General features: G+C 50.0%; 1 protein-coding gene across 1 annotated transcript in view; it reads right to left on the bottom strand.

The window, feature by feature from the left end:
- The window catches only part of DOCK4 (dedicator of cytokinesis 4), a 348,354-nt gene that overhangs the window by 12,475 nt on the left and 314,792 nt on the right, over positions 1–21,087 (bottom strand). Inside the window, 9 exon segments of the mRNA XM_029072864.2 lie at positions 745–865; positions 1,182–1,303; positions 1,607–1,732; positions 4,803–4,886; positions 6,112–6,288; positions 7,588–7,674; positions 12,240–12,406; positions 13,861–14,002; positions 18,701–18,805. Coding sequence (XP_028928697.1) covers positions 745–865; positions 1,182–1,303; positions 1,607–1,732; positions 4,803–4,886; positions 6,112–6,288; positions 7,588–7,674; positions 12,240–12,406; positions 13,861–14,002; positions 18,701–18,805 — 1,131 coding nt within the window.

The following is a 21,087-nucleotide window of genomic DNA, read 5'->3' as shown; positions in this document are numbered from 1 at the left end:
AAATCTTGCCTTGATTGCTGCATCAACCTTCTCACTGACAACCCTCCCTCCTGTCTCTCCCCACTCTAGCCCTTTCTTGAGTCTGCTGCCCAGATCATTTTTTTCAAAACATATTTAGACCATGTGTCCCCACTCTTCAGGATCCTCCAGTGGTTGCCCATCCATCGCAGAAATTCCTTGTCATTGGCTTTAAGGCACTCAATCAGCTCTCTCCCTACTCTTTATCTTCAGTCCTCTCTGACTACAACCCAGCCCGCACACTTTGCTTCTCTAACACTGAACGTACTTACTCTGCTTCACTCTCATCTCTCTTGCTCTTGACTTCCTCCGACCTGGTACTCTCTCCCTCTCCATATCCAACAGACTACTACTCTCCCCATCAACTCTATTATAATCACAACTCTATTATAATCACAACTCCCCCTGGAAGGCTTTCCTGGTTAATCTCTTGCCCTTCTCATCCACCTTTCCCTCACTGCTGTGTCACCCGTGTACTAAACACTTAGGTAACTACCTCATCCCTCACCCCCAACGACACTTATGTATGATTCTTTATACTTAGTTGCTTCCCTTAATTATAATTTATTTTAATGGTGGTCTTCTTCCCCAGACTGTAAGCTTCTAGAAGACAGAGATCATGTCCACCATATTATTTTCCCCCAAGCACTTAGTACAGTGCTATGTGAAGAGGAAGTGCTCAATAAATACCATTGATTGACTTTGTAAGAGAGCCACACTCATCACCTGCATGTTGAAGACTTCATCAGAGCTCTCAGACTGGCCCGTGAGGTTACTGACTTCGGCAGAGGCTTGCGATGACAGTGAAGATGATGAGTATCTATTGACTGCTGGGTAACTTAATGGGCTGTGGCAAAGAAAAGGAAATGGTGGCTTGCTCAGACCTGCTTTGCACCATGCTGGGAAGGAAGGGGACATGGAGTGGGGAGGGAGGGGACACTGAGGGAAAGAGGGGACAGAGATCCTGCGAGGTGGCCTCAGCCATCTCTTGGCACTAGCCATTTGGATTCCCAGCTCTGTCTTGCTGGTCCGAGGGCACTGAGACAAGCAGATGCCCATGACAGCGTTAAAGTCAGAGAGACACAGGGACCGGGCCAGGCTCTGGTGGCCAGGCCAGACTCAGAGGGCTCGCCCCGGCCACACTCTGCCCCGCCCAACCCTACCTGCGCCGAGGGATCCCACGGGCACCATCCGGGCTCATGGATGCAGGAGCGGAGTTCCGACAGCCTCGCGGGCTCCCGTTGGGGAAGTGCACTGGGCTGGCTTGGATGCAGGCGGAGAACTCCTAACAGAGCATTTGGAAAAGGAACATTTGATTGGCACAGTGTCCATTGTGGGGGCGGCAGTTTGGGGCCCAATCCATGAGATCCCTGGAGAGAACCTGGCGAGGCCCAACTCTGGCAAGAAGGCACAACTGCATTCTGCCAGCCTGTAGTCTCCGTGAAGATGGCCCGGTGGTGTAACTACAGCCTCATAGCCACAAGATGTCACCATTTGCGGTCCAAATCTCCCTTCCTCCTGGAGGGAGATGGGTGGCCAACCAGCCTGCCCCCTCATGACAAACCCCACAGCCCCTGCTGGAAGATACCTGTGCCTGGATGCCCAAGCTGGACTTCATCACGAAGAATTGGTCAACTAGCTTTTTGTGCAGAGGCCTCATATCCTGTGGCACAACCTTCTCGTGCACGGCCAAGCCAAACTCCAGGATCTGCGCCTTTGTAGGGGACAAGAGGAGGCAAGGAAACGGGGTGTTCCATGGCAGCCTAGCCCCAGCCCCCAGCAGGGAACAACCCACAGCTCATCCCTGAGGGTTACCCCTCTCTGGGGCATTTCACAGTCAGGCTCCTGGATTTAATTACACTTCCTCCAATAGACCAACCCCAATTCAAACCTCATTTCCCCTACTTACCCTTCCTTTCCTGTCATCTATTTACTTGGTTCTGTACTCGTTAAGCAACTAGATATTCACCCCACCCTCAGGCCCAAAGTACTTAAAAAATATCTTTATACACTGCTGCTTCCCCTCTCTGAAATTCATTTTAATTTTTAATTTAATCTGTCTTTTCCTCTAGACTGTAAGCTCCTTTTGTAAACAGGGCTAGGCATACCAACTCCACTGTGTTGTAGTAGAAGTAATAATAATAGTGGTGTTTGTTGAGCAGTATTCTAAGCACTGGGGTAGGAACTAGATAATCAGCACAGGTAGTTCCTGTGTTACATAAGGCTCACAGTCTAAGTAGAAACAGAGGCCCAGAGAAGTTGTAACTTGCCCAGAGTCACACAAGCAGAGCTGGAATTCAACCTGGGTCCTCTGGTTCCCAGGTCCATGCTCGTTTCTCTGAGCCAGAAGAGTGCTTTGTAGCTAGTAATCACTCAGTAAATATCATTGATTGACACTCCTCAATGCCCCTCATCCAAATCAGCACCCCCGGTGGAACAGGCAAAAGGGTTGAAATGCACACCACTCCCTGCTACAGCTACAGCTTTGTGGAGGGACATGTTGGAGTGCTAGTTGCCACCAAAGCCACATGTTGCTAATCCTGAGAATCATATTCATGTTCAGAAGTGACACAGACACATTCCTGCCTCCTCATGGAGCCACCCTGCTCCCACCACTGATCCACTCTAGCTGGCTCTAATACTACTACTACTACTAATAATAATAATAGTAATTGAGGCATTTGTTAAGTGTATACTATGTGCCAGGCACTGTACTAAGCTTTGGGGTAGAAACAAAATAATCACATTACACATAAGGGGCTCACAGTCTAAGCTGGGAGGGATGACAGGCTCTAGCTGGTCTGAGCATCTCCTGAGCAGAGGGATTGGGAGAAATCACCGCAGACAGTGGCATGGTTGGTGGGGAGGGGAGAGGGAGGAGGTGAGTTCTGGGGGCTCTGGGCTGGACCAGCCATCATTTTACCTACAACTTGGCTCAAGGGAGCTCAGATCTTGTCCACAGGGGAACTTGTGGATGAAGCGACTGGTCTCTCCATTCTGCTCAATCAGTGGCCCCCAGGAGTCCCACTGCCCTGAACTGCTGAGGCACATGGCGTCGCCTGATCGTGCCAGACACTCAGGTCGCCCTGGACCCTGACCATTTTTGGGGGTGCATTCACAGTCGGCCTCCATGCTCAAAGACACACTGCTGACAGTGTATCAGCATCCAGCACCCCCAAGCCAGGACGGTTTCCAGCAGAGGATGACCGACAGCCCCGAGCTGGCAAATTCATTTTCACTGCTGCATTGTCGGGGCAGGGTGGATTAAACACTGTCCAGGTTCTTTTCAGAAGAACAACCTGGCAACTCTGAACCCTGAGCTCCACCTTCATACAGCTCCACAGCCTCACTCAGACCCTGCTCTGCCTGTGGCCTCCTGACCCTGTCTTTAGCTGTAGGGAGGGATACGATGCAGTGTGATGCCTACTGCTCCCTATGATCTGGCCAGTGGAGTGATCTGGACTGGGTTGGAACTATCTTTCTGACTTCTTGGCCAGGGATCCAAGCCAATCTCCTGCTTTAATCACCTTTCCCCCTCCTATCTTACCTCCCTGATTTTGTATTACAATCAGACTGTACACTTTGCTCCTCTAATGCCAACCTACTCACTATACCTTGATCTTGCCTATCTTGCCCATGTCCTCCCTCTGTCCTGGAACTCCTTCTCTCTTCAAATCCAATAGAGAATCACACTCACCACCGTCAAAACTTTATTAAAAGCATATCTCTTTCAAGAGGTCTTCCCTGATTAAACCATCATTTCTGCTTCACGGACTCCCTTTGTTTCACCCTTGCATTTGGATTTGTACCTTTATCAACCCTTTCCTCATCCCCAGAGCACTTATGTACATATCCATAACATTCATTTATACTGTCTGCCTCCCCCTCTAAACTGTAAGCTCATTGTAGGCAAGGAACGTGTCTTCCAACTCTGTTACATTGTACTCTCCCAGGAGTTTAGTACAGTGCTCTGCCCACAGTCAGTGCTCAACAAATACAACTGATTGATTGATTGGTGGCAGAACCAGGAACTCAGCAGAGAGGACTTATGTCCATTCTCCTCGACAAACTCCCTTCCCCTTGCTTTTTCTGAGCCTGCATCCCACTTGCAGCTCCCAAACCCCAATCCATGGCCCTGGCTTCCAGCTGGCTCTGTTTGGAGAGCTACTACCCGACACCCACCTCTGGGCCAGACACTTCTAGGCCTAGACACTCTCAGATCTGAGATGTGGGGAGTGAACTCCTCAGACAAGTGAGTTAGGGGGCCATTAGCTGGCTTGGTGGTACAGTGGCCAGTGTCTGGAGGGGGGCTTCCTTGTCGCCATCCCCACAATCCAGCCCAGGGAATCTCTGGTCATTCTCTGAGAAGCAGCATGGCTTAGTGGGTACAGCACAGGCCTGGGAGTCAGAAGTACCTGGGTTCTAATCCCAGCTCTGCTACTTGTCTGGTGTGTGACCTTGGGCAAATCACTTCACTTGTCTGTACTTCAGTTATCTCATCTGTAATAATGGGGAGTAAGACCATATGGGACATGGACTGTGTCCAAAATGATTAGCTAGTATTTACCCCAGAACCTAGTACAGTGCCTGGCACATAGTAAGTGCTTAATACCATTTAGAAAAAAAAAAAAAGGGCCAGAGATGTGCACCCTCTGCCCACCCCTAGTAAGCAGCCCGTGGGAGCAGGATCTAGGCAGTTGGGGTTGCAACTTCCTCAGCCGGGTTCCACAACCCCCAGAGTAGGGCCAGCCTGGAGTGCCCACCAGGCCCAGTGGTCACTGTACCTGCTCCAGCATCAGCTCCCTCAACCGCGTGATCTTCTCTCCATCCTCTGGGTGGTTCAGCATGTACTCCTTCACAAAGAACGCCTGGCAAGACAGTCCCAAAGCCATGGACTGGCATTCCGGAAATCGGCCCAGGAGTCGAGGCGCCTTTCCTTAGGACACCCCGGTCTCCGCTCACCACCATCTGAGCATCCTCAGGGCTAATGCTCTTGTTACTGGCCAAACCCTGGCTTTTAAGCTGGGCCAGGCCAGGGAACTCTGGGGCTGAGGCCTCCTCATCTGGGGACTAGATGAAGTGGAATAGTGCTCACTCCAGGAGGGAGGGCAGTTCAGGGGGCCGATGATGGCCCTGTGCCCGGACTGCTGGAGACATTGGCTCCCAGAGCCATAGCCCTGGAGGCTTCGAGGAAGATGGAGATATGAGGCTGTTCTGGGACTGGTCTAGTGGGTGCTGGGAAATGTGCAGGCCCACAGAGAAGGAGGCCACAGGGCCTGGAGGACAGTTCCTGCTTCCAGGATTTTGTCCCAGAAAAAGCCCTCTACTGGCCCAACTCAGCATGCAGCCCTGCCCCTGACAGGGAGAGGGATTGCCTGGGGCATATTGGCCTTCTCCCTGCCATGGGCCTTTCCTCTAATCTCTGGAGATTTACAGTTCAACATCTCCATCCCCATCCCCCCCATCCCATCCCATCCCATCCAACCCCACCCCTCCTCTTCTCCAACTGTCCATCCCAGACTCCCTAATAGCAGCCAAAACCACCAAACTATCCCCAGGAAGCCCCCAGACCCAAGTGTCAGGTGGCTAGCAGGGGCAGAATGCCATGTTCCCCACATTGGATGACCACACTGAGACGATGTGGGGTATCACCATACACAATATGACATTTGGTCACTACTGCTAAATGCTGGGTTCAGGGGGCATCTCCCTCCCCATCACCCCTGACACCCACCTGGGCCCCATCCATCTATGGAGGAAGGGGTGGCACCCGGGGTGAAATGCTTCTCATACTGAAGAGGTCAGGGTGGGGGGCAGTGCAGAGGCAATGAGTCCCTTCCCCCATCAACTCCTATATCCCCCTGCACAGAGTCCTGGGCTGCAGCTCCAAGGTGGGCAGGAAATTAGGAGAAACTGACAGAGCCAGCCACTCAGCCGGGTCTTGTCTATGTCCAAGAGATGTTGCATGCCCCTGGGGAGTGCCCCTAGAAGGGGAAGGAGACTAGGGTGGGGGGCGGGCCTTGGGAGAAGAGTGAAAACACTGGGAAATGTGAGCTCCAATGGTTCTCCCCCAGATGGAGATCCGACTCTCACCTCCTGGTACCTGGATACTCCTCCATTGACGGCAGCATCGACAACTCCATTCAGACACATGGTGAGTGGGTTAATATTTTGCATCTGCCGTGTCTGGCACTGACTAATAAGGGTCTTCAGCTGCTGGTTCTTGTTTTCCAGTACCTCAATGGCATTCTCCAGAGGACTCATTTCCACCTGACAAAGACCCCCAATCCCACCATGAGGCCTTCAACAACACCACCTTGAATCAGCAGAGTCCCCACTTCCCCCCAGCACCCTTGAGCCACCCAAGCAGAACCCAGAGTCGGCTGGATTAGGCCTGGTTCCAGGATGACCACCCCAGGGTTTCTGAGAATCTGTGAAACACTTTGGGAGAGAGGAGAGAAGACTGGATGTCTCCCCATCCCCAAGTACCAGGCAAGTTTACTTGTGGTTGCAAGAATGGGATGAGCTTTGCTGGAAAGAACATGGGCCAAGTTCCTGCATCTGGAGCCATAGGCAGAGAGCAAAAGAGGGTTTCAATTAGGAAGTCCAAGCTTTTCCAGAGGGCTCAAAGTGACTACTGTGGGAGGTTTCTTAAACCACAGAAAGATCTGATCTGCAAGGTAAGAGCTGTATATCTGTCCTCCTAGGCCTGGCCCGGGGCAAAGGAATCTAGGTGCAGGGATGAGTGCTCTGGGTCTCAATGAATGCCACTGTTGATGGCAGCTCCCAGGAAAAAAGACAGCTGCATGCTATGCGTCCTAAGCCCCTTGGAGCTCATCTTCTCAGGGACCAGGGCAGTTGGTGGGACAAAGGCGTGTTTCCCTCCTTCCCCACTGCTCTGGTGTCCGGGGAAGTCACTAACGAAGTGTATGGGCTTAGAAAGTACTCATGGCCTCACTCCATTCTGTCTGCCTGCCTGCAGGAGTCATGATGAAGAAATCTGTTTGCATACTGCTATCACCCCTATCCCTGAGACCCCAGGGTACATGTGCTACCACCATGCAAGCCAATAAATCACGAATTTCAGGTTTGTTGTCAAAGACAGAATATCCTGTGGACCCACAACCGACATTTCAAAATAAAAATCTCTTCCGGCATCATGGGATGGAACTCTGGGAGGACAGGTTGGATTGGGGGCAAGGGCTGAGGAGGGTCGGAGGGAGAGGTGGAAAAAGCATTGGAGGGCCCCGGGACTTATCCCAGTACTTATTGGCAGGTAAGGAGCATTCACTCCAACAATGGGCAGGGTGAAGCAGATCGCCCCCACTGCTCAAGGATTGGGACCCCTTGGTTTGCAGATCCAGAACTGGGTGTCCTAGAGGCGAAGGGCCCAGTTCCACTTCCCTAGGTGAAAGACTGGGGTTTTATCCCCAATTTACTGGGCATATTCAGAAGGGGCAAGCAAACCTCTGCTCATTTGGGATGCCCACGTCCCAAAGGTCCGGGGAACCTAATGGAACCAAGTCAGCCACACGGGCTCGACGGTGGACCAGCTCAGGCCTCACTCACCACTTCACGCTTCTCCACCTCGAACCAGCGGGAAATGCCAGGCAAACTCTGCACCAGGATCAGGGAAGTCCTTTCTACCCACAGGCTCTACAAAACACAAGGAAAGCCAGTCAGTCTTCCCTGTTGGCCATGTAGCCTTGTCAGTTCCTGGAGCCTTTTGTCCCAATCTCTCTGGCTGAGCCAATTCCCCTCCCAGCTCTCTTTGTCAGATGCCACCTGAACTAGGAAGACTGAGTCAGGAATGGTAATGATGTGGAGTCCTAGGTGGCAGAGAGTCCTCCACCTCCTGCAGCACCAAGTATATGTAATGCCTGCCTGGCTGGTGCATGGGCAAAGACCCGGGGTAGGCAGAGTTCCCCTGATGCTTAGCTCCCCCTCCTCTTACTCAGCCTGCTGGCTGGTGCCACATCTCTATGATCCTAAAGTCCAACCCTGAGTCTAGTTGTTTCACCTAACACTTTTTGGCTGCTTCCCAGCACCAGGAGGGAATTGCGTTCACCCAACAGGACATCAGTGGTGTGCCCAAGCCCCTGAGTTAGAGAGCAGTGCTATCGAGCAGGCATGGCATCCAACTTCCAACTGCCAAGGAAGGATGGTGATAGGATGGCTAGGCTGACTTGTAATCCACCCCGCCAAGCTGAATTGGAAATGTGACTCCTCTGGGCTCTGCTGGGTCTGAGCCTGCCCTGTCTAGTGATTGCTAAAGTCCAAGGGCTCCCTTTCCCCAAACTTTCTGCTCCACCGTGGAAAGCAACCAGGCCAACCTGGCACATGCTAATTTGGAATGAAGGGACTTGATTGCAGAATAATAACAATGACTGCAGTATTTGTTAAGTACTTACTATGTGCCAAGCACTATACTACCCACTGGGCAGATACATGATAACCAGGTCAAACACAGTCTCTGCCCAAATGAAAACAGCACTAGACAAACATATAAGGTACATGTAGTCTGAATGTCTGCATATGCCTCATCAATCTTCTCAGCCACACTCACCCCAACAAGTAAACCCCCTGTTGCAGAAGTCTTTGAATATGAGGACCAACCAGAGGCAGAAGAGCTTGCCTGAAGAGCAGAAGTGTCACACAACACAAGTTGTGGGTTACTTCAAATGACAGTGTGTCTTTTCTTCAGGAAAAAATGGTCCCCACTGAGACTTGGTTTGCCAATGGCGAGGGGTGGGAATGGTAATGTTGGACTCTGAGCCTTGAGCTCAGGACGGAGGGGCTCTCATAAGCTATTTTCTGGTGGTTAGGCCAAGGTGGTCTTTCTCTCTCCTCAGCTCTTTCCTTAGCCTAGGGGTGTATCCTTCCACTGTTCACTCCTGACTGTTTAGGGAGGGCCAGCTATGTGCTTTTCACCTCATGGCACATTCCTTGAGAAAAAAATACATATTACTAGCTCCATTGCTCTTCTTTCTCACTGATTAAGTGTAGCAGGTCAGTACCAGATTATCACAGACCCCAACATTAGCAGACCAAGACACTGCAAGAATCGCTATGTTCCAGTAAATTTCTTTAGTCTTTGGACTGGCATGCCAAAGTCCTAGTTGTAGATGAGCTGAGACTGTTCTGCAGGCCAGAGGGCTGGTTAATGTGACCCTGGGCCAAAGAATTGCTGCAGGGCTGATTCACTAGGCATCTGAGAATCCAACTTGAGAGACCCCCCAGCCATGACCTCTCAGCTGCCTTTGACACTGTCGACCATCCCCTCCTCCTTCTTGCCAAATCCAATGGCTCCTACTCCATTCTAATCCTCCTTGACCTCTCTGCTGCCTTTGACACTGTCGACCATCCCCTCCTCCTCCATACCTTATCTCACCTTGGCTTCACGGACTCCATCCTCTCCTGGTTCTCCTCATCTCTCTGGCCGGTCATTCTTGGTCTCCTTCGCAGGCACCTCCTCCCCCTCCCATCCTTTAACTGTTGGAGTTCCTCAAGGGTCAGTTCTTGGCCCTCTTCTGTTCTCCATTTACACTCACTCCCTTGGTGAACTCATTCGCTCTCACGGCTTCGACTACCATCTCTACGCAGATGACACACAGATCTACATCTCTGCCCCTGTCCTCTCTCCCTCCCTTCAGGCTCGCATCTCCTCCTGCCTCCAGGATGTCTCCACCTGGATGTCGGTCCACCACCTAAAACTCAACATGAGCAAGACTGAGCTCCTCATCTTCCCTCCCAAGCCCGGTCCTCTCCCAGACTTCCCTATCACCGTGGATGGCACAACCATCCTTCCCATCTCTCAGGCCCACAATCTCAGTGTCATCTTTGACTTGTCTCTCTCGTTCACTCCACACATCCTATCCGATACCAAGACCTGCCGGTTTCACCTTTACAATATCGCCAAGATTCGCCCTTTCCTCTCCACCCAAACGGCTACCTTACTGCTACGGGCTCTTGTTATATCCCGGCTAAACTACTGTGTCAGCCTTCTCTCTGATCTCCCTTCCTCCTCTTTTGCCCCGCTCCAGTCTATTCTTCACTCCGCTGCCCGGCTCATCTTCCTGCAGAAACAATCTGGGCACGCCACTCCCCTTCTTAAACACCTCCAGTGGTTGTCTATCAATCTCCGCTCAAAACAAAAACTCCTCACTCTAGGCTTCAAGGCTCTCCATCACCTTGCCCCTTCCTACCTCTCCTTCCTTCTCTCTTTCTACTGCCCACCCCGCAAGCTCCTCTCCTCTGCCACCCACCCCCTCACCATACCTCGGTCTTGCCTATTCCGCCGTCGACCCCTGGGCCACGTCCTCCCGTATTCCTGGAATGTCCTCCCTCCTCACCTCAGACAATCTAATTCCCTTCCCCTCTTCAAATCCCTACTTAAAACTCTCCTCCTCCAAGAGGCCTTCCCAGACTGAGCTTCCCCCTTTTTCCCTCTGCTCCCTCTACTCCCCTTCACTTCTCCACAGCTAAACCCTCTTCTCCCCCTTTTCCCTCTCCTCCTCCCCCTTTCTGCTCCCACCCCCTCAGCACTGTACTCGTCTGCTTGACTGTATATATCTTTATCACCCTATTTATTTTGTTTATTTTGTTTAATGGGATGTACATCACCCTGATTCTATTTAGTTGCCATTGTTTTTATGAGCTGTTCTTCCCCTTGACTCTATTTATTGCCTTGACTCTACTTATTGCCACTGTTCTTGTCTGCCTGTCCCCCCCGATTAGACTATAAACCCGTCAAAGGGCAGGGGCTGTCTCTATCTGTTGCTGATTTGTACATTCCAAGCACTTAGAACAGTGCTCTGCACATAGTAAGCGCTCAATAAATACTATTGAATGAATGAATGAATCTCCCCAGTGAGGAAACAAATGTTTCTCGTTTCCAGAAAAACTGCTTTGCTTGTACAAGATGTCAGCATTGCAGCTAAAATATCCTCAGGGATTTCTTCTGCCCCCTTCATGTTGAGACAAGAGGCTATCGCCTCTTTCCTACATGCTTCAACCTCTCTTCAGACACAAGATGTTCCAACCCCTTGATTAACTTTTCTACCTCCAGTGCCAATGCACAGGGATGCCTGGAGAGGGCTCGGGAAAGACCAAATGGATTGGAGTGTCTAAGAAGGAGACACTGATGTAAAACACCCCAGAAATGCATGAAACACACACATAAAAGGTCTCTAGATCATCCTGGCTACCAATGGATTTATTTTCTGGTAACTCCTAGGCCCTGTCACTGCTTCTGTGCCTAAGCCCTGCAGCAGGTTGGGGATTTGGTGAGTGGACTGGGGATGAGCTGGCAGTCCCTAAATTGGGAGTGGCTCCAAGGAAATGTTTGCAGCCAGTAGACTGAGGCAGCAGGGAGCAAATGCCCTGTAGAAAGTGGCAGGGCCACCTAGGCATCAACCTGCAAAGACATAATCTGCCGAACATCAGGCTCTTTCTGGCCACTAAAGTCCTGTCTTTGTAGTCTCCCAAACTCCCAGGTGCCGGCCAGTTTGATCAAGAACGCCCTCCCTTGGGATAGTGATCCATGCCCCAACAAAGGCGCCTGGGAATGCAGGAGTGAAGCAGTCAAATAAGGGACTTGAGAAGGTGTCAGGGAGACCGGGCACCTCCACTTGGATGTCTGGTAGCCCCAGCTTATTTAGACTAGGGCATTTTCTCTCTCCCCTCCCAGGAGGTGGGGCTGTCATGGAGTCACTGGGCTAGCTTTGCTTGAACATCTGTCCAGTGCCCATCCCAGGGTAAGGACACAAAGCCAAGGTGGCTTATTTTGCAAACACACTAGTTGGGAAGGTTGAGGTGGGAGTCCCTTGTGCCTGGAGGAAGGAAGCCCCCAGCTGAGGCATTCTGTCTGGCGATGGGGCTGTGGCTGATTCAGCACATGCAGGTCTAAGACCCAGGACTTGCACAAAATCTCCCATGTCAAAAGAAGAGTCCCCAAGAGGGCCAACCATTTTCCAACAAAGAAAATGAAGAAACAGACACAAACCATTCCTCAAATACACTTATACCTAGTCTGCAAGGCAGGAAGAGCAGTAACAGAGACTCTCCCTGACATCTCATGTGAACAAACCGTTCCCCATCACTATCCTAACCTAGGAAACACCTAATGAAGCAAGCAGGAGTCCCACTCTCTTGGCCAGACCTCCTGGTGGTAAACATGAATTCTCCCCAAGAAACTGTCCCTGTCTGGAGAATGTCAGCACCTTGAATTCATTCTCCTTGTCCTTGGTCCCCTTGTGGAATGGCCGGTCATAGCGGAATCTCCAGATGTGGTTCACTTTGTAGAAACTCTTGATGTTGTCTGGGATGCCCTCTCTCTGCAGGACCTCCTGGCTCTCCGGGATGGGAGTAACCGCGTAGATCTGCAGATCTGCATTCTCAAGGTTAAGGAAAGGAAACCAACAGGCTGGTCCCCAGAGCTAGAAAGCCTAAGTGAGGGAGAGAGGTGTCACTCACACTTGGGAATGAGGGTCAGAGAGTGTCGAAGGTCGGGGAATAGAGGTGATTTCCCCAGCAGGCATCCCAGACTGTCCCCACCTCCCTGCTCTGGCCTACCACCCATAGACACCAGTTTATTCATCTACTTTTGATTGCTTTCTTACTTACTTTGGATGTTTGCATCTGAATCTGTTTTCCTTCTTGTTCAAATCATATATATACTATCTGTGTCTGCTTGCCATGAGACTGTAAACCTTTTGAGTGTAGGGGTCATGTCTTCTCATTTTATTGTACGCTCCCAAGTGCTCAGTATTATTATTATCATTATCTTTGTTAAACACCTACTATGTGTCAAGCACTGTTCTAAGCACTGGAGTAGATACAAGATAGTCAGGATTGACACAGTCCCTATCCCACAAGGTGTTCATAGTCTTAAGTAGGAGGGAAGATGATTTCATTCCCATTTTACAGTTGAAGAAACTGAGGCACAGAATAGTTAAGTGACTTGCCCAAGGTCACATAGCAAGCAACTGGCAGAGTCAGGATTAGAACCCAGGTTCTCTGATTCCAGGGCCCATGCTGTTTCTCAATACACTCAGTTCTTCCATACTACACAATTTTACTACATGTGCTTGGCTGGAACACTGTTAGAGAATTAGCAAACATTGTTCTGACAACACACATCTAGATGTCAAAAGAAACATGTGTGGGTGGGCCTGGCATCGAAGATGCTGTGCATGTCTCAACGCAGGGATCTTTAGTACGTAACCCCCCGCAATACAGGAGAACTGAGTGGACAGCCATTTGGACATGGGGATGGGAAGTTCCCATTTGGTGACCATTTTTTTGACTCCAGGAAGGGGCTGCTCAGGTCATAGTTTGTGGTTTTGGCCCCTGTTGGCCCCTGGTGGCTTAAGCCTTCAATCCCAGCTCAGTGAACCCATCTGCCCTGTGGCTGCTGTTCATCCTGGGCCAGCTGGCCCAGCCGAGGGCTGGTTGGGGAACACAGTGCTTTCAAGGACAGACACTGGCCACTCAAGCTCCCTCTGGTTGATTCCTGCTCTCTCTTGCCGTACCTGGAAGCCAGAGGGTTTGAGCAGACCAACCCAGAAGTCATTCTCACCTCCATGGGACAGGACTGAGAGAAGAGAGCAGCTAACATCTCTTGGAAGCTCGTCAGTTCTGGAGGGCAATGGGGCTTAAGGGGCACTCAGCTGGGGAAGAAGTCAATCGCTGGGTAGACGCCCTTTAAAATGAGGTTTCCAAGTCAGCTGGAGTTGGTGGGATGGGGGAAGAAAGGGACTGGGAAACAATTTCAAACACCAAACACAGACACTCCTCTGCCCAGAGGGTCAGTTGAGACTCCAGGCTGGGCTGGGTGGATACACTGCGCCTCGGCCTGGAAGATGGTCTCGTCGGGCTGGTTGACGTGCTGCATGGTGATGGCGTGTGGAAACTCAGTCAACATGCGCTGCTGGAAAGCCTCCAGACGTTCATAGTCATGCCCGCGGCACACAAACTCCTTGTTCTAAGGGAGACAGAGAAGCCAGTCATTGCTGTATCCTGGGCGGGTCTGGGAGGGGTGGGACGGGGTGGGGAAGGCCCTCACAACTGTGCTTCTGAGGGCAGAAAGGGTGCTCTAAGAGGGAAAAGCAGGTAGGGCTCATTTAAGGAAGAGTTAGTCCTGGGGCTGCACATCTTTGTCGATAATTTTTCCTGAATGGTGGCAGGGGAAGAGAACTTTGGGTTTAATATTCAACAAGGACCAAACCCTAGAATTCCAAGACATCCTGTTGAGTAAGACTGAACCTGCAGCCCCTGAACACCAGTGTGCCTCCTCACCCACATATAAAATATACATACCTGTATCATGTATATGCACATGTATGCACACAGCCATGTATGTGCATACATATGTACACCCCTCAAACATGTACATAGGTGCACATATGCCCCTACATACATATGCACCCCACAAGAAGACAGACATCCACGCCTTGACACATGCACAAACAAATGTATACTTGCCTACCCAGGGGCTACCCCCTGCCACTACCTTCCTCCTGCCCCCCTCAACATACCCCCATGCCCAATCCTGAGAGCACAGAAGGCTCAGAAGGCACTACAAAAACCTGGAGGAGAAAAAGGAAGATTCTAAATAACAGTGACCTGCCTTCCTCTCTCAGACCCCAATCAGGCTGCACTTTATAGGTCCTGCAAGAAAAAAGAAAAAGGGCTCCCTATTCCTACCCAGGGTGGCACCTCCACTCCCCATGACACCCACCCAGGCAGGTCCATATGAGTCAAGGCCTGGAGCTACCATCGCTTCACTCACCCCAGAAAGCAGTGGGGGAAAAGGTTACTCACCAACCATGTCAGCCACTGAAGAGGGCAGGTGCCAAGGGGAAGGGGGAGCCACCCTGGAGAGGACAGCCAGTGCTCTGCACCTCCCTGGAGTGGGGACAGCGGCTAATGACAGCTGAAGCTGGAGGGATTCTGGTTAAACATTACATGTTGTCCAGTGGTTTTAGGAACCAAAATCAGGGAAAACTTGCCAGTTGGTCCCCAGACCCAGAAAGAAACATGACTTCATGCCAGAGCTGGAGCAGCGGGGCCCCAGGATTCAACTGAAAGCAGCTGTGGCCCTCTCCTGCCCCTCAACCCTCACCAATGTCAGGTGGGAGAAGCTTCTCTGGGCATCTTCTCTGGGACATCTTCCTGGGGAGGGGTTGGCGAGACAGGGACCCACTTCACCTTCCCCACTTGGGAGATCCATCCTCTGTCCCCACAGGCCCCCAGGCTGCCTTTCTGTGAGTCTGGGTGGGTTGGTGGATGGGGGAAGGGCTCAGAGCCTCACTCTAAATAACAATAATAATAATAATAATAATGTTGGTATTTGTTAAGCGCTTACTATGTGCAGAGCACTGTTCTAAGCGCTGAGGTAGATACAGAATAATCAGGTTGTCCCACGTGAGGCTCATAGTCTTCATCCCCATTTTACAGATGAGGTAACTGAGGCATAGAGAAGTTAAGTGACTTGCCCACAGTCACACAGCTGACAAGTGGCAGAGCCGGGATTCAAACTCATGACCTCTGATTCCCAAGTCCGGGCTCTTTCCACTGAGCCACACTGCTTCCGTCCCCTCTGGCAGGGGCAGGGGGACTGCCGGGCATGAGGTTGGGCACATTTCCAAGCAGTTTCTCCATGCCTGAGTAGAGGGAATGATGATGGTATTTGTTGAGCACTTACTATGTGCCAAGCACCGTTCTAAGTGCTGGAATAATAAATATATACATATATACACAAGTGTTGTGAGGTGGGGAGAGGAGTAGAGCAGAGGGAGGGAATCGAGGTAATGGGGAGGTTGTTAAGCACTTACTATATGCCAAGCACTGTTCTAAGTGCTGGGATAGATACAAGGTAATCAGGTTGTCCCAAGTGGGGCTCACAGTCTTTAATGCCCATTTTATAGGTGAGGTAACAGGCACAGAGAAGTTAAGTGACTTTCCCGAAGTCACACATCTGACAGGTGGCAGAGGAGGGATTAGAATCCATGACCTCCGACTTCCAAGTTCGTGCTCTTACCACTAAGCCACGCTGCTAAGGAGTTTACCCAGAAGAATGGATGGGGAAGAACTAGAGCAGATGATCAGATAGGTTTCATACTCTGCTTCCCGAAAAGCTTAAAGAAAATGAGAGACTCTGTAGCTGGAGAGGGCAGAGGCCACTCCCCTTCCCTTTCACACCCCCGCACCCCCAGCCGGGACTTGCAGGGCCAATTCTCTGGGGCTGACATTTTGGTTCTGGGGGATTCTCTGGTTAATACACCCAATGGGTCAAGTAAAGATTCAGTGCCGAGAGGGGTTTTGCTTGGCCAAGCCTGGGAAGAGGGGCTGCTCTTCAAAGACTAGACTTCAGGTTGCAGAATCAGGTCCGTGCACTCAGCATCAAGATGCGGCAAACCCAGTCACAGGGCATGTGAGGATTAGGAAACCAAGAGATTGGATCTAATGGTGTTTGGGAGCATTGCTTAAAGAACATGAGGAGGAAGGCCTGTCTTTTTCACTGATCACTGTTAGGTCACTCCTGAAAGGAAAGGTTCACCTCTTAGAGCATTGCCTGACTTTTGGATGAGGTTGTGAGGACTTCTGAACTGGGCCATGAGCACCCAAAGGAGGATCCTTCATAAACTCTTCGCGGCTTATATCTACAGATATGAGAGAGTGCCATCTGGTTCATGGTGCTCAGAAGCCAGGGTGCTGGCTGCAGTCTACAATTCTACATCAGTAAATCCTGCCTGTGCTTGCCAAACCCACTGGCAGCCACCTTTCCCTCTCTCCATGTGCATTCCTGAAAGGGGAACTCACGCAGAGGTTGACTTTTGAGTGACTTTCTCTGCTAATTGGCACCACTTCTGAATTCTCTGAACCATCCCAATTTCCCAACCCGTGCCCCTTGGGACATGTTTATTTGAAAGGTGACTTCGCACCACATGACTACTCTCCCAAGTGACTGGGACACTATTCTGCATACAGTAGACATTCAATAAATACTGATAGATTGCTAGACTGATTTTGAGGGTTGACAGTGCCAGAGACAGGGGAGTATGATGGTTTGGGCTCCAACCTGCTCACCCAGCTCCTCTCACACCAACCTACTCTCTGTACCTTGATCTCATCTATCCCACCCTCGACCCCTTGCTAATGTTCTTCTTTGGTCCTGGAACTCCCTCCCCCTTCATATCCGACAGCTCACCACTCTCCCACCTTCAAAACTCTCCTCTCCTCCAAAAGGCCTTCCCTTTATTTCTCCTATCCACATTCCCCCATGCATAACCAGAAACCTGGCTTTGGACCCCTTAAGCAACTTGATCATCACCCCAGCTCCACAAAACTTATATAAATAGTTCAATACTCTACTAACTCCCTTTTCACTGATCCCTTTAATGTCTTATTCCCCCTGTAAGAGCTTGTGGGCGGGAATCATGAATCCCAACTCTGTTGAATTGTACTTTTCCAATTTCTTAGTGCAGTATTTTGTACACAGTGTTCAACAAATAGCATTGATTGATTGATCAATGTTATTGGACTGCCTGACTTTGCCTACTTCTGTGGCCTTTGGAATGTTCCTTTAGACTGCAAGCTCATTATGGGCAGGCAATATGTCTGCCAACTCCAATGTATTGCACTCTCTCAAAAACTTAGTACAGTGCTCTGCACATGCTAAGCATTTAATAAATACCATTGATAATGATGATGCATCCTGGGGAGCAGAGTCGCTATGAGTCACGTTATGGTATTTATTTATTTTTTAAGTTAGTTATTCATATTACTGTCTGTCTCCCCCTCTAGACTGTGATCTCACTATGGGCATGGAATGTGTCTGTTGATAGTTATATTGTACTCTTCCAAACATATAGTGCAGTGCTTTGCACACAGTAAGTGTTCAATAAATATGATTGGATGAATGAATGGTATTGCCTAGGACTCTCGTGGGTTTGAACAAAAGTGGCTGAGATTTGTGTCTTCCTCTCACCCCTGAAGCCCACCTGCTCTGCTCTTGCTTAAAGGTGGACAACACCGATTTATGTCTGGGACTTCATAATAATAACAATGATAATAATAATAAAGATATCAAGAAGTAAGGTTCATGATTCATTATGGGGCTTCACTATCCTTTAGGTTTCAGGACTAAAATTTCCTCCAGAGAAAATGGATCTTGGTAACAATGCTTGGGAGCCATCCTGGTCTCCTGCTGCCTGTCTCTTTCACAAAGAGATGAAATGACTTGAACAACCCTGCCTTGCTGGATTTTCTTGCCAGGATGAACACTTACAACTCCCCATTGACAGAGAATACTCACGGTTCCATTACTTGTCTTAAACACTACTCTAAAGGAAATCATAGCCTTAATCTCACGCTCTCTGGGCAAGCCAGGGACCATGAACAGGAGAAATGTGAAACTATTTCACAGCATAATCCCAACACTAAAGCACATCAGGGAAGGGGAAACCCCCACCATCCACTAAAAGTCAGGTCCTGGAACACAAGAAATTACCGTTCAGCTTAATACTTCTAATTAGCGGAGCTAAGCAGAGGATCCTGTGATTTTTGTGCTATTTCCTAAAGGGAGGAAGGGGAAAAGTAATGGAGACCTAGTGTCTCCAAGTTGTCCTGTTTCCTTGACTGGAAGTCAGGAGAAAGGATAAAGAGCATATTTACTCACTCTCAGGAAAAATGGAAATTTTTTCCCATAAAATCCAACTCTAAAGAACTCCGGCTCCAGACGCTGCTGGTCCATAATTTTGTCGTATAAAGAAGCTTCCATCATCTGAGAAGGCACAGGAAGAGTTATTAGGGCGCTGGCTACCATCAAAGTCCCGATGTTGAATGGAGGAGGCGTTTCCTGTCCACTGGGCCAGAATTTCATCTTGGAACAAACAGTGTGAGGGAGCACTTTCACACTCCTTCATGTACCAGAGCGAAAATGTATCTTTTTGCTTCAGCATCTGATGCAATTCATTTCCAGCCTAGCCAAGCAATGACATATTCACAACCAAATGGAATGTTTCTCATCTTTGCAAAATGGCCTCAGGGCTTACCAGCTCCCAGGGCCACTGCATGGAGGCATCAGAAAACCAAGCCCCGGACCTTCTTCAGTTAGTCACTCCTCTCACTCCATTCTCTACCAAACTGGTTCCTGCTGTGCCTTTAGTGAATACCCATGTTTCAGGTACCCATGATCACCAGACCTGAACCAGAACGTGGGCCTGAGCACAGCCCAAGCCTTGCTAAATGTCATAAGCTGGTGAGTCTATAATTCAGGGTCCAAGGGGTGAACCCTGCAGGAAAGATGGAAAACCTGTCCAGCTCATCCCAGCTGCTGGGACACCCTGCTCCACCCCAGGTGACTTTATTCCCAATCCCCATTTCTCCTCTCTCTTTTCCTTTAGGCACTGGCACCATGAACCAGCCCAAATGTGAGACAGTTCACCTCTTGCAGGGAGGTCGATCCCGATCAGGGGATCCACCGGCTGCCAGCCTCTCAACCAACCTTAGGGTTTTGACTGTGAAAACCTGTTTGTGGCTAAAGTCTTTTTTGTTGATGAGTCCTGGCAGGGCAGGCAGAGGAGGCTTCAGGCTTTAGGCTTATAAGAACCATAGCCAGGATGGGGACCTGCCAGCCAGAATGACAAATGACACCAAAAAGACTTCTATCAGGCTGACCTCAAGCTGACCACAGTCACACTACTATAATTCCTAGGCAAAGCTTTAGGGACTGTATCACTACCTTGTCTCTGCCCCGGTGCTTAGCGCAGGGTTTAGCATGTATTAAGCACTTAGCCAATGCCACAATTATAAGTGTCCAGAGCCAGAGGAGGCATGTTTGGCAGTGGATTGAAGGACCTGCAGTGATTAGTGTGGTTGACCTGTGCCCATTGATATGCCAGTGGCTGACATAGGAAATGGGCCCAGTTCTAAGGCTGAATGGCAAGACCACTGGCAGGGCAGACCACTTCCTGGAGCACATCAACTTTCCCCAGGATGGTGATAGCCTCCATCTCCGTCCATGGAGCCGGTCTTATGCCTGTCTCCACAAGTGACATGCAGGAGGCATCTCTGAGAGGTGGCCCAGCTGTCCAATTAGGCAGTTGCCACCCCCAAACTGGTTACCACCAATAATGGCATTGGCTCAGCACTTGCTATTTGCCAAGTACTGTGTCAAGTGCTGGGTAGATACAAATAATCAGATCAATAATAACAGTGGTACTTATTAAGCATTTACTATGTGCTAAGAACAGTGCCAAGCACTGGGGTAGATATAATATAATCAAATTGGACCCAGTTCCTGACCCACACAGAATTCAATTCCTAATGGGGAAGGAGAACAGGTATTGAAGGAGAATGGGTATTTTATCCCCATTCTCAGTTGAGGAAACAGGTCAAGAGAAGTTAAGTGAGTTGGTCAAGGTCAGACAGCAGGCAAGTGGCAGAGCTGGAATTAGAACCCAAGGCCTCTGAATCCCAGACCATGCTCTTTCCACTGTCACACTGCTGCTCAGACACACAACTATCAGACACAGACCCTGCTCAGAAGGGGGTTCCCAATCTAAATGGAAAGGAGAGTTCATCAGCTCAAATTCCAGGCATCACCAAGGACGGTGACATGAAGTAGTTAGGAGACTTGGGACTGTCTTCCTTCTACTGCTCTGTCTTTTTATGCTCCCTCTGCTTTTTGTTAGTGGACTGTAAATGCTCCCATTGTCTGTAATTGACTTCTGGTTTCTGTATATCTGTCTCCCCACCATCTAGACTGTGAACTCCATGAGGGACATGGATGGCATCTGATGATTATCTTATGCTTAGTCCATTGTCTCGCACATGGTAAGTGCTTACTAAATACCATTATTCCTTCTCCTCCTCCTCCCCTTTCTCAGAGGTCTAAACAGATGGGAAACAGCTAATGCATCTTCCAACATTTCCTGCTCCCTAAGAGCAGCAGGCCCAGGTTTGGGAAGTGATGTATCCAGGTTCGTTTCCTTGGTACTGCAGACTTAGTGAAGAGGTGACCCTAGAGAAGAGGAGAGGGGAAGGGTGTGGGTTTGCCTCCTT

Source organism: Ornithorhynchus anatinus, chromosome 10 (genome assembly GCF_004115215.2).
Source record: "Ornithorhynchus anatinus isolate Pmale09 chromosome 10, mOrnAna1.pri.v4, whole genome shotgun sequence".
NCBI lineage: Eukaryota > Metazoa > Chordata > Mammalia > Monotremata > Ornithorhynchidae > Ornithorhynchus > Ornithorhynchus anatinus.
The sequence above is the reverse complement of the archived record's forward strand: the minus strand, read 5'-3'. Positions and strand labels throughout refer to the sequence as shown.